At 39.9% G+C, this 12268-nt stretch overlaps 2 protein-coding genes and 1 non-coding gene across 3 annotated transcripts; 2 read left to right on the top strand and 1 right to left on the bottom strand.

Moving 5' to 3' along the window:
• Window positions 1-4634: 4634 nt before the first annotated feature.
• TRNAH-GUG (transfer RNA histidin (anticodon GUG)) lies at window positions 4635-4706 on the top strand. The gene has a single exon. It is a non-coding gene; the product is annotated as a tRNA-His (tRNA).
• Window positions 4707-6229: 1523 nt separating this feature from the next.
• LOC133723799 (dolichyl-diphosphooligosaccharide--protein glycosyltransferase subunit 4A) lies at window positions 6230-6579 on the top strand. Its single transcript, XM_062150665.1, has one exon. It carries the CDS (start codon window positions 6230-6232, stop codon window positions 6335-6337), a length of 108 nt encoding a protein of 35 aa, XP_062006649.1. The 3' UTR covers window positions 6338-6579.
• On the bottom strand, window positions 6361-11164 carry LOC133722823 (uncharacterized). Its single transcript, XM_062149685.1, has 3 exons — window positions 10386-11164; window positions 8674-8841; window positions 6361-8580 (listed from the first exon to the last, which is right to left on the bottom strand). Exons 1-3 carry the CDS (start codon window positions 10911-10913, stop codon window positions 6955-6957), a joined length of 2322 nt encoding a protein of 773 aa, XP_062005669.1. The 5' UTR covers window positions 10914-11164; the 3' UTR covers window positions 6361-6954.
• Between the last annotated feature and the right edge of the window lie 1104 nt (window positions 11165-12268).

Genomic DNA, 12268 nt, shown 5'->3' with positions numbered 1-12268 from the left:
CAACCAACATCGTGAGATATTTAAACGTCCGCAAGTTGGTTGAATCAGTCCAGAGAATCCCTACGGATTCTATGTAAGAACATAATGAGTATTTTCATATCCTTTGCATAGGACGGTCTCAGTCCTAATTTCCCTAAGGAACGGGCTTTGTAAAACTAGCAAGAGGCTTAAGAAGCAACCAATGAGAATTTTGGTTAGGCATGAGCGTCTGAAACGCTATTTGAAGCAAAGTGTGTGACTACATCTCCCAACATGGCGTTAGAGCCATGGGAATTAGTATGTATGGCGTCATGGCCATTGGGAGGAACAACCATGGCGTCATGCTCATGGTTGGCGCCATTGATGGCGTCATGCTCATGGTTGGCGCCATTGATGGCGTCATCACATGGGACTTGGGCAGCCCTATGGCGCCCCAAGACGACTGCAGCGCCAGATGCTGCAATTGTTGCGGTCTTGCTAAGTCCAGGAATCAATTTTCGATTCTTGCTTCTTCTCACTCTGAAGAATGGATGTCCGTGTAAAGTCTTTAGTATACGGAGCATCATATCACGACCAGGATGACCTATCATGTCGTGACAAAGCCAATATGTGTCTAAATCCAAGAGATCTTCTCTCATAACTTCATTGGATTTAATAGCTCGAATAGTGACATAGAGTCCACTAGAGAGACACATAAACTTCTCTAAGATGTGCCTTTGTTCGCAATCATTAGAGATATTACAAAGGAACTCATTACCGTTCTCTACATGCATTTTCGCATGGAATCCGTTGGCTATCCATAGGTGCGAGTTGCCCTAGGAGCGTAGAGAGTTTCTGTGACATTAATCAAGGTGTCATTTGGCAAGTGGAACTTGGTCTATTCCATGTCCTTGAATTAATACTGATGGCCCAGCCATCGTAGTCACGAAGTCATATGCTCAGAATCAAAATGGAGTCATAATGAAAAGAACTCGAAATTTTATTCATAAGCCAACAGAGTACATCATTGTCTCTTAACCATTAGGAGAATCTAATCCAAATGCTAGCTAATGCAAAACAATGGTAGTCGTCTAACATCTTTCGGTAATTCCAAAATAAATGTGACCAGGTGAGTAGGGAGATGTCGGTGGAGCAAGACTCGCTTAAGTACCACTAATCTCAGAACCTTCCTAGACATCATACTTACTTTGGGTGAGCTTACTTTGAAGAAAGACTAAACCATTGGCATTTACTACAAAGTATATGGCAATTGCCTATTACATCTCTTGGAAAAATAAAGACTTAAACAGAATTGGCGATCTATTGATCCCAGCAAGATTTGTAGTCTTCAACCCTTCACTCTAGATCATCTTCTTGATCTTCTTGCTCCACATAGTGAGCTTCTCTTGCTTCACAATATGCTTTGTAGGCGGTGACAAGTTCTTCACGAGCTCTACAAATGTGTGCCCAATGATCAGACACTCCACATCGAGAACATACATCTCTTTGCTCGAACTCCATTGATTGAGGTGCTTTGAAAGCGTCATTTAGATGGCTCTTAGTGTTGGTGGCGCCACCAACATGGCCAGAGGCGTTGCCTCCCTCTCTCTTTCCACGTTGACCTCTTCGGTTCCGTGTTTGCCTATATTGGCGGTTACCTTCCCAAGTAGAGCGATTATATGGACCAGAACGTCCAGAAGTATCCCTAAGATTAGGGTTTCGCTCTTGGGGCCTTCTCTTAGGGGCGCGACTATAATTGGACTCTGGAATATGCTCTATTTCCACGGATCTCGAATTATAGTTCTTCACAAGGATGTTGTCATGCTTTTCAGCAACATTCATAACTCCAATGAGCTCATGAAACCTTGTGATCTGTCCTGCAGTAACATCGATTCGATAGTTCTTAGCAACCATCAATGCAGAGACGGGGAAGGTAGAGAGAGTCTTCTCAATCAACATCGCATCTGTGATCTCTTTACCACAGAATTCCATTAAGGATTTAATGCGAAGTGCTTCCGAGTTGTAGTCAAGAACTGACTTGAAATCACAGAAGCGGAGGCTATGCCATCTCACTTCTAGGTCAGGAAGCAGGGAGTCACGGACGTTGTCAAATCTTTCTTTGAGTGAGACCCACAGTCTTCTGGGGTCTTCTTCATTCATACACTCATACTGGAGTGAATCATCCATATGACGAGTCATTAGGATGATGGCTTTCGCCTTATTTGCCTCTAAGGCTGCTCTATTTGCTTCCAAAGCTTGAGCTTACTCAACAGTTAACACGTCCTGGCTAGGCTCGAGAATCATATACAGGATTCCATCGGCCTTGAGATGCTGGCAGACATCACGAACCCACCTGTGATATCCAGAGCCAGTTATTCCCAATGGAGCAAAGTCCAATTTGTTCAGGTTACTCATCCTGAAAGACAACAAGAAATTAGGGTTAGTTTCGGAGTGAAATAGGCTACCACGAAAACATATAAAATTTCTGAGCGTAATCGCTTCCAAGAAATTAGGAATTTCCGGGCGTAGTCGCTTCCAAGAAATTAAATTTCAAGAGGTATTGGATTAGATCGAAACAATGACGTAAGTGATCGATCATAAATTCTCTACAAATTCTAAGTTTGGAGATCTCAACAAGCTCTAAGCTTGGAGCGAGCACGAACCCCCACAGTTCGGCTTAATTTGGTCCCCCTATGATGAAGAAAGGGGAGTAGAAGAAGGGAGGTTGCAAGTCCCCGAAAAAGAAGAGAAATTGAATTTAAAAACTCTAAAAAAAGGGGAACGTTTAATAAAAAAGACCTCGAAATAGGTCGTCGGAAAATTTGGCCGGAAAAAGTGGTCGGAAAAGTTGACCGGAAAAGTAGCCGGAAGTTGGCCGGAAAAAGGTTGACCGGCAATGCTGACGTGGCACCGGTTGCTGACGTGGCAGGATGATGCTCGGCTTGATCTTGGCTTGGGCCTCTGGGCTGCAGCTTCTCCTTCCTCCTTTTTTTTTTTTTTTTCTTTTCCTTCTGCCGGTTTTTCTGTCGGACTTTCAGTTGGCCGGTTCAGCAATGTTTTGGCCGGTTTTTTCTGTAATTCTTCTGGTTCCGAAATCGTCAGGTGGAGGAGCTTCTTTGAACAAAATTTGGTGGAAATTTGAGGTCCGGAAGATGGTGAACCGGTGGAATATTTGCTGCGAGTTGTATGGAGCTTCCGGTGGCCGATTCGGTGGGTTTCCGGCCGGTTCTTGGGGTGGGGCAGCCGGTTCTGGACTCCTGGGATCGAGTTCTTCAATGTGTGAGGTGGAGGCAGAAAATGCTTCAAGTTTTTGTATTCGGATTCAAGGTTTTTAGCTTCTTGAATCAGGGTTTAGCTATTTGTTTCAGGGTTAGGGCTTCGTGCTGATAACGTGTTGTAGAGAAACTGAATTTGAGAGGAATTTGCTGTGTATTCTCATTGATAATAGGGGCCTCTTTATACAGAGGATTACAATGCATAGAATCTCAATCATACAAGGAAAGTAATCGTACATTGAATAGGAATCTAGATCCTTCTAATTTAACTCTATTACCACTAGGTCAAGTAACCTAGAGTTTGAGTCAAACACAGAAAAGAGATTTCCTTAAACAATATGTACTTAATCAACTAAATTTTTCATTACAAAACTTTTTCACATGTACTCTATCATTCCTTATATATACCATTTCTTTGCACTTAATTTCACAACTTAAATCTCTCCTTGCTACGACACCTTTTAATCCTTCTTTCTGTATATGGTTATGCTTATATCTATAATATTATCTTAAAAGAAAAAAGCTTGCTCTCCATAACCGATTTTTTTTTTTGAACAATTTACCATTTATATATTAAAAAACTTTGAATCAGAAACAACCAATAGGGGTGGCCGTGGTGGGATGGGCCAGGCTTGGCTGGCGGCTTATGGTCCTCCTATTTCCTTAGATGAGGCTTGGGTTTGGGCCCATTTTCTGGGCCTGGCCTGGGCTGGTTTTATTATTTATGCTTTTACTTTAATTTCTTTTATTTGGTTAGTGTTGTCTCGCCTTTGGCGTGTAATAAGTCCCTGCATGTATCTTGTAGGGTTAGTCGGGTTAAATGTCTGTGCCTGCACTCTTAGTGCCTTGTCCGGCCTATCGAGAAGGTGATCCATTGTTAAATGGTTGCAACCTCCTAGTGGCAGAATGAAATTAAGTGTCATCGAATTTATTTTCTGGTGGCAACATACTAGGAAAGCTGTGATTCTGGTAATTATGCTTCGATGTAATCGAGTTATCTTTCCGATATGTCACCGCTATATCAAAGCAAATAGAGTAGCTAGTAAAACACTCTTTACTGATTAGTGCTTGTTAGAATACATGTATTTTGTAGAGTCTCCTTATATTATTTCGGGACATTGTAATCAGGGGTTTAGGCTCAATGTCCCCCCTTGTATTCGGTAGATTCATTAATCAAGGCTTGAGGGTAGCTGTACCAGCCCGTTTTTAAATAATAATAATAATAATAACCAATAGGGATAATAAAAAGGCAATTTACAAAATAAAAATAAAAACAAACAAATATACCCCAAGTCATTTTCAGCTCAGTACTTTTCGATTTCGCTAATCCCCTAGTTGAGTGTGTGACACTAGCCCAGTAGTCAATCCAAATATTTTTCTCGCAGATCGTTTACCATCTAAGTGGCTGTAGTTTAGTGGTAAGAATTCCACGTTGTGGCCGTGGAGACCTGGGCTCGAATCCCAGCAGCCACACTTATAATTTTTTTTTTTTTTGTATAAGTACAAACAACAGGTAATACGGCGCCGTTTACTCGTCACTCACGCCAGATTTATAAACGTAGACCCATCGATGGCACTCGTTACCCTCCTCGACACACAGATCTTCGACTTCTGCCATTGACTCAGACTAGTCGCCTCCAAAAACTGTAAGATTCTCTCCCTCTCTTCTTCAATTATGATTTACTTCCACATTGATCCGCTAGATCTCAAATTCTACCATGCCAATTCTTGTTCATTTATTTTTCTTCTTCCAGCAATTATAGTGTTGTTTGTAGGATTTTGAAGATCTGAATTGTGTATATAGAGCTAATTGTAATTAATTTGATCTTGAATTTCTACATGGGTTTTAGTTGTAATGCATGATTTCGTAGAAAGAATCGATCTTTACTCAGTTGGTCGTAGTTGGGTTTGCAAATTGAATTGAACCCATGGTTTCTAGAGACTTACGAAATGTTTTACAAATTAACGGAATTGGGGATAATTATATTGATTAAAAGACTAGTGTTGCTGGAACTGTTTAGTATTGATGGTTCCAATGGGTTTAAGGTTTTTGGTAGTGAGAGTCTGAGCAGTGTTGAGGTTTAGAACAAGATTGGTGTGGCTAGAGCTCTCAGGTTCAAAGCTCCAACTGACCAAAACACAATTCTCTTGGTCATCAAGGGAATTGATCTCGGTACATCACCACAATTGCATTGAGCGCTGCCATCGCCGCTTCTGCTGCAAGTGGTGGTTAACTGTCGTGCCCAACAAGCACAGCATTAAGGTAGAAGAAATCAACACTTGGTTGGTCAACACTCTATGAGAACTCTTGCCATGTAAGAGAAAGATGAGTATGATAAGACTTGCTGTGTAGAATTGTTGCCACGAGGAGGACCATGCATTTTCCCTCTTACTAACTGGCGGTTGATGAATGGCCGAAAGCCTCTCCACAAAGTCTTAGCATCCCATATATCTCTTTCATGGCAACAGTTGGAAACTTTGGGCAGGTGTTCTATGGCACTGCTGATTCCTTCTCTATTGGATTTTGTACTTGTTGGGCTGACAAGGTTTACCAAGACTGGCGTCTGAGGCAGCGATGTTGGCGCTTCTCACATAATTCTATATACACTCCTTCCCCTCATGCAGCATATACTATGGCACTTAGAGCTTTGGCTTGAGGTTTCAAGTTAAATTGTAAAAACCAAGTTCTTCCATAAATTGATTTCTTGAAGTTATGGGTTCAATGATTTTGTGTTTCGATAGCTGCTCAACATCTCTTACTTTTAGTACTTATCTCAGATTCTTATTGATTATATTCTCTGAATAATTTTCTGTTTGTTTAATGCACATTTGTGTTTGAGTTTGAACTCTATGTGATGTTTGTATTGGGTCAGTTAGAAAGTTACTTTCAACGTTGCCAAATTGTGTTGGTGTTGCATCTGTATTTAACAAGTATTTAAAGCAATACTCTGGTACAATTCATCCTTCTAAGTTTTGTATTTTATTTCATGTCCCAGATGTTTGACGATCAGGACCTGGGCTTCTTTGCCAATTTCCTTGGCATCTTCATCTTTGTGTTGGTAATCGCGTATCATTATGTGATGGCTGACCCAAAATATGAATAGACATGCCATTTTTGCTATTGATAGAGATGTCCTATTACTTTTGTAGTATGAGTGGTTTCACAATGGATACAACTTAATTTAGTTAAAGGCGTTATTATGCAATATGAATGTTCGCCATTATAGACATGTGATTTTTATTCACTTATAATTTCTGCTTTCATAAAAAGTTTGCAGCACTTTTGCGTTGATACTAATGGATATTGGCTGTGTTTATATTTGAATTTGGTTATACTGTTTGATAAGATGTTAGTTCTGTCTTGTCTTGCCATTGTGATTTGCTGTGGCGTTCTTAGAAATTGCAAAAGAACTTATTCAAAGGAGTTTCAAAGTTGGGATAGATGAACCGGGAGGATCAGAGGTGACTTAAACCCAATAAAAAATAATGCATGGAAAAGAAAAAACCGGTTGGCGGGTATTCAGAAGGGTTATTAATTTCATTATTTTATATATAAACTTTCCCAATTACAACTTGTGCTGGGGATGGTAAACTGATCTACATGAAAGAATGAAAGATATAACAAATCTGATAGATAAAAAGAGAGATTGACAGATTTATTAGTATCTATCTGCCAGTGGGTTAGATATATTGTCAATGAAACACATCTCTTAGGACTCTCTCATTCGACAAGTTTTCTTACTTCTTCCTTGATCTTCATAGTTTCTTCTGTCAAACTCCGGATGCAGAATCCCAGGCTACTCAAACAAAGAACCATTTGGCTCACATCCTTCACTTCACCATCCCTGTTATGTACTCTCTCAACTGCTTCTTTGATATGATGAAGGAAATTACTTACCATGGCGTCAGCCTCTTCATCACATGTACCCAAAATCATAAACGGGTTTGGTGATATGCCCATTTCGCTATCGTATTCGCTCTGCGCCTCTTTCTCAAACGCTGCAAGGGATTTCATCGAAATCACCTGCTCAAGGCATTTTAGTGAAGACCCGATCTTCACTTTTAGAAGCGCCAGATCAGTATTCATATGGTGTTTTAGCTCCTGTGAAGCACCTTCAGATTTCTGTGAGATGAAGTCTATGTTGTGGGCCACAAAGGGTAGAAGATCCACCATTTTCGACATGGATCCTAGGATCCTATTGTAACAATCACCTTGAAAGGGCAAGAACCAGAAGTTAGGCTCCGTTTCAGCTTCTTCAATGAAGGTCTCCAGTTTTTTGACATGAGATTTTAGCTTCCTGTGCTTTTCTCTCAGTCCAGTAGAAGCTGGTACACAGAGGTTTATGCCTTGGACGCAATCTCCAAGTGCCCCCAAGCTTTGCGAAAATTGATTTTTCGCTAGGGTCGCTGCTCTCATAGGATAAAAAATAACCTCTACTAAAGTGAAACAGGTCAGTCCAATGCAAGCCTCTGCAATTCTTGCAATTGCAAAGGCACTTGGTTGACCATAGTTTTCTCTACCTAAGATTAGCAACGCCCCAATTGCCGCTGAGATCCCACCAGCTGGGCCATACATCTTGCTATGCCTAAGAAAATGAGTGAAAACAATCCAAGGTAAGATCGGTAAGAGCCTTAGCTGGTCGACTTTTTGAAAAAGAAATAAAAATATGATTCCATAGACTGATCCCAGTGCTGTTCCTTGTGCTCTAGCATTCGCAACTGTAAATGTCGCTTGTCGTCCTGTTATGAAGCTGATGGCGATGGTGAGGCCCGACCAGTAACCTTGCTCCTTGTTGTAAATCAAACCAAGTAACACAGCAAACCCTAATGCGATTGAGCACTTGAGGGCAAAAATAAAATTCCCGAGGCTTGGCCTAATGCTTCTCCAGACCCTTTTGCAGATACACTGTGCTTGAGTCTGTGAATCACCTCTTTTATCTTTGCATTTTGGAGTGTTTCCGGGATTCCAAGCAATAGGGAAGTCACCTAAGAGGAGTTCCATGCAGTACAAGAAGAACAAAGCTGGGAGATCTTGATGGGTTGTGGTGCTGGTTTTGTTAGTCCAAAGGGGCTTGTCAAAGATTTCTGTCTGACCTTCTGGAACTGTTGTTGCCTCCGAAGGCACAGAGTACTTAGATTGCAGTAGTTTTAGGCTTATCTGTAGCTGTGAGTTACGTAAATGATCTCTCAGCCCTTCGTCGATCATATCAACAGGAAAGGAAGAACACGAAGATAAAGCCATCTCCATCCCCTTAATTGGTATCTCCATTTCTTGCAACTTATGTCCCAATTCCCTATGGTTTGGTCTTAGAAATTTGATATCTGGTCTCTCCCACAACATACCTTCCTGCTAAAGGTTAAATAAATGGCTTTAGGGAACTGAACTAATCAAGCTGATCACACCCATTTTTTGGACTTTCATGAATGAATATTAGCTTACCAGATTATGATTGATACTTTGAAGAAGCTTAGCTGCTCCTTTGGAAAGAGATTTTCCTTTAGAAATGGATTCAAGTGCTACTCTATTGTCTTGGGCAGATATTGCTTCGACGAATTGAGTTAACCTCTGGGAAGCATTTTCAGCATAAAGACGCCATGAATTCTTAACCTGCAAAATTTTAACACCAACAACCGTTAACAACTACTACATGCAACTATAGTCATACTTAATTCTTTCAGTTTAAATGCTACAGAATGCAGACATGGAACAAAAAGAAGGAAGAAACTGTTTAATATATGATTATCGAGTTTAATCTGGGGTCATTAATTATATATAATCTGTTCACAGTTTTATGGATCCCATAGTTCTTTTTGTTCATCTAATCTACAACACGCCTGTGTCGATCGAAATACAGAATCACTAGCTGGATGCTCAGAATTATAGAGACCAGGAATGCTTCAATGGGGTTAATGTTAATTCATGCAAATGATTTTGTGACTCATGCAAAGAGTTTAACATACTTCATACTTGCATGCGTATATTCCATCGATCATTTTGTTGTTAGGTTAAAAGAGACGATCAGACAAGACGAAATAACTGTATGTATTGAATGCAATTGGACCACGAATCCCATGCTTGTATTGGATCGACCAAGTCATTATCTCTTACTAATTTTATACCTATATATGTAGCCATGTAGGAATGATATATTATGTACGTAATAAGAAAGGACTTGAACATATATAAATTAATTATTTCCTGCATTCCGGCAAATTAATCCAGCAAGCTGCCATTTGCGGAAGGAGTTGGAGAAACAAAATGCTTATGTTAGATTGTCAACTCTTATGACATATATATTAGCCGATTTGGGAGATGGAATTAATGTATTATAATTATTGGCTTCACTCTGGTTGGCTCACCTGTCAAACCTCTTAGACTTAGACCAAGACTAGTTCAACTTGCATTGTAAAACGTTATTAGCTGATAATTGATAGTATCTTCAAGAATGGCTCTGTACGCTACGTCGGTACGCGTTCTCCAAACACCTCCTCCAGTCTTTCAGGAGCGTGGATAACACTGTCGTAATGACAGTGTTAATTTGCACTCCCGCAAGTGCAAATTAAGAGTGACCGATTAAAGCTAATTATATATTGTTGGTCTTTTTCCTAATTACTTGTATTGTTTAGTAAACTAGTCTTGAAACCATATGTATTTCCATGTGTATTTCTCCGTCCCAGCTAACACCCTAATTTTAAGACAGATTAATATGAACTTTGTCGTTTACAACTGAAAAACTGTATCTGATCCCGAGCCTATTTAGTTTAGTAAGATACTCATGAGTATCTTACTAAACTAAATAGGCTCGGGCTTAGTTAGGGGTGATTTTCTAACACAAACACGATGATCGATATCGGGGTGTAGAGAAATAGAGAACAGAGAAGAATATCGTGAATAGCTTACAACTTAACAGCTTAAACTTTCGGTGTGTAGTACAGAACCTTGGTTTCTCCCAGCCCAAACATCTAATTCTCATTCTCATGGCTTTCTTGGTTTGTGAGGTTACCCTTTCTGGCACGTCATGGGGAGTATTTTAGCATGGGATACAAAGTTTCGCTCACTTCTCTAGTTTTAAGCTTTTGAGATTAAGTGATGGTCTAATTCGAACGACATGCAAAGAAGAGTAACAAATGGATATTAACGAGTTATAATACCTCATAGTAAGCTAGCCGAGGATATGGAAACATCATAGCAAGAACAGAAGCCAAAGCTCCAAGTGCCGTACTCGCCGCCACCTGAGTTGGGTGCACGACGATCCGAGTATTAGCACCATAAACAACAGTACCCACGTAAACATTCACAAACTGCCCAAACGCGATCCTCTTGGACATCAAGTGCGTCGACCCCGGCAGCGCCACCACAAACACGCTGACGGCCATGGCCGCGGCCGCCACCTCGTTAGTGAACCGTGCTGGTCCAACCAGCCACAGGACCAACACGGAAGAAGCCATCATCTGGCACGTGGCGTAGACCACGTGCCAACAGCTCATAAGGGTCTGGCCGAGGGTTGCGTCCGAGACTATAAGGATTGTTGTCATGTAAGAATAAGATGGGTACGTTAAGAAATTGCGGATAGGTTTCGGGCTGTAGAGGGTGGCACAGCCGACTATGGTGCAGGCTAAGGCGGTTCGGAGAGCAGCGGCTAATCGCACGCGCCATAAGGGATGGGTTTGGTTCTCCATTTTTATGGAATTGTATGAAATGAGAAGCTTGTGGTTAAGTAGAGCCTGATGAGCGTTGAGTACTTGATTTGTAGGAGAGGGAAGATACACGTACAGTTGCTCTTTCGAGCTGAGGATGTACGTTTGCTGAAGGAGAAGACCGAAGACCACTATTATATCCAGAGGAAGCTTGTCAAGCAATAAAAATATCTACATGGAACTGTGGAAATTTACTCATTTTGGGAAACAAGTGAAATAAGAGTTGCGGAATAAAACAGAGAATACATGATAGATAAAATAAGATGGTTGAAAGAAATGGAAATGGATTTGTATATCTATGTTTTCTTATTTGTGTTTTATATATTACAAAACTAAGGTTTGACTTTTAATATAAGAGAGGGATGAATTATCATATCACTAAATCAAATGTTGGTGGTAAAACAAAACAAATACCATCGAGGGAGTTAAATATGAAAGAAATGAGGTTGTGATGGTATAATATATTTTATTGATATATAATTAATTTTCTACAAAATTATGGAAAACTTTGGACAATTTTGATAACGTTTGCATTTCTTGCTTTCTGTATTTCTTTATTGAAGAAAACAAGAGAGAAAAGTAAGAATAGAGACCTTTGTATTATTAAGAACAAAAGTGTCACATAAGCAGCCTCCCTTGTATCAATAGCAGCTAATATAAGCTTCTACTATGATTAACTGTAGTCTAAACAATTAATCACTCTGCTAAACAAATTTGAAGCTACGCACTAGTATCTTTTATGTCAATTTTGATTAAGAATTTGGGTTTTGCATGTTGTCCTATAGCTTCTGTAAGCATCGATCATGGGTACTTAGATTTGAAATGGTTCTTTTTGTTTTCGCTGCACTAAAACCCCATATTTGAGGAACAGCTTCTGTTTATAAATAATATCGCTTGAAAAGTTGTACTGGAATTGATGGGCATTGATTAAAGAAGTGCTCAAAACTCCAAATAAAACTAGTCTTTTCTTTCAAATTTTCAAGTAAGTTAACATTTGATGCTGATTAACAGAAACATCATTCTCTTCAACAAAATAGGAATCCTTTTGGAGTTTTGGTTAAAACCCTCCTCAGAATACGACTCGACGGGGGTTCGAATGCACCTGAAGGGGGATCGAATACAGATTTGAAAGGTATTTTGTCCATCCAATCTAATGATCTTGGTTAAAACCTAACTTTTTTTTCTTTTCTTTTTTTAATCAAAAAGGGCTATTTTGAATTTATTCATGAAAAAGAAAAATAAACTCTAAAATGAGCATTTTTCCAGGATGAGAATTTTCATCAGAAATGTATACCGAACCCATTACTATGTCAGTTAGTTGGCAGGAGACGAGTAAC

Source organism: Rosa rugosa, chromosome 7, assembly GCF_958449725.1.
Source record: "Rosa rugosa chromosome 7, drRosRugo1.1, whole genome shotgun sequence".
Lineage (NCBI taxonomy): Eukaryota > Viridiplantae > Streptophyta > Magnoliopsida > Rosales > Rosaceae > Rosa > Rosa rugosa.
Note: the sequence above shows the minus strand (reverse complement) of the source record. Positions and strands in the feature narration are given on the sequence as shown.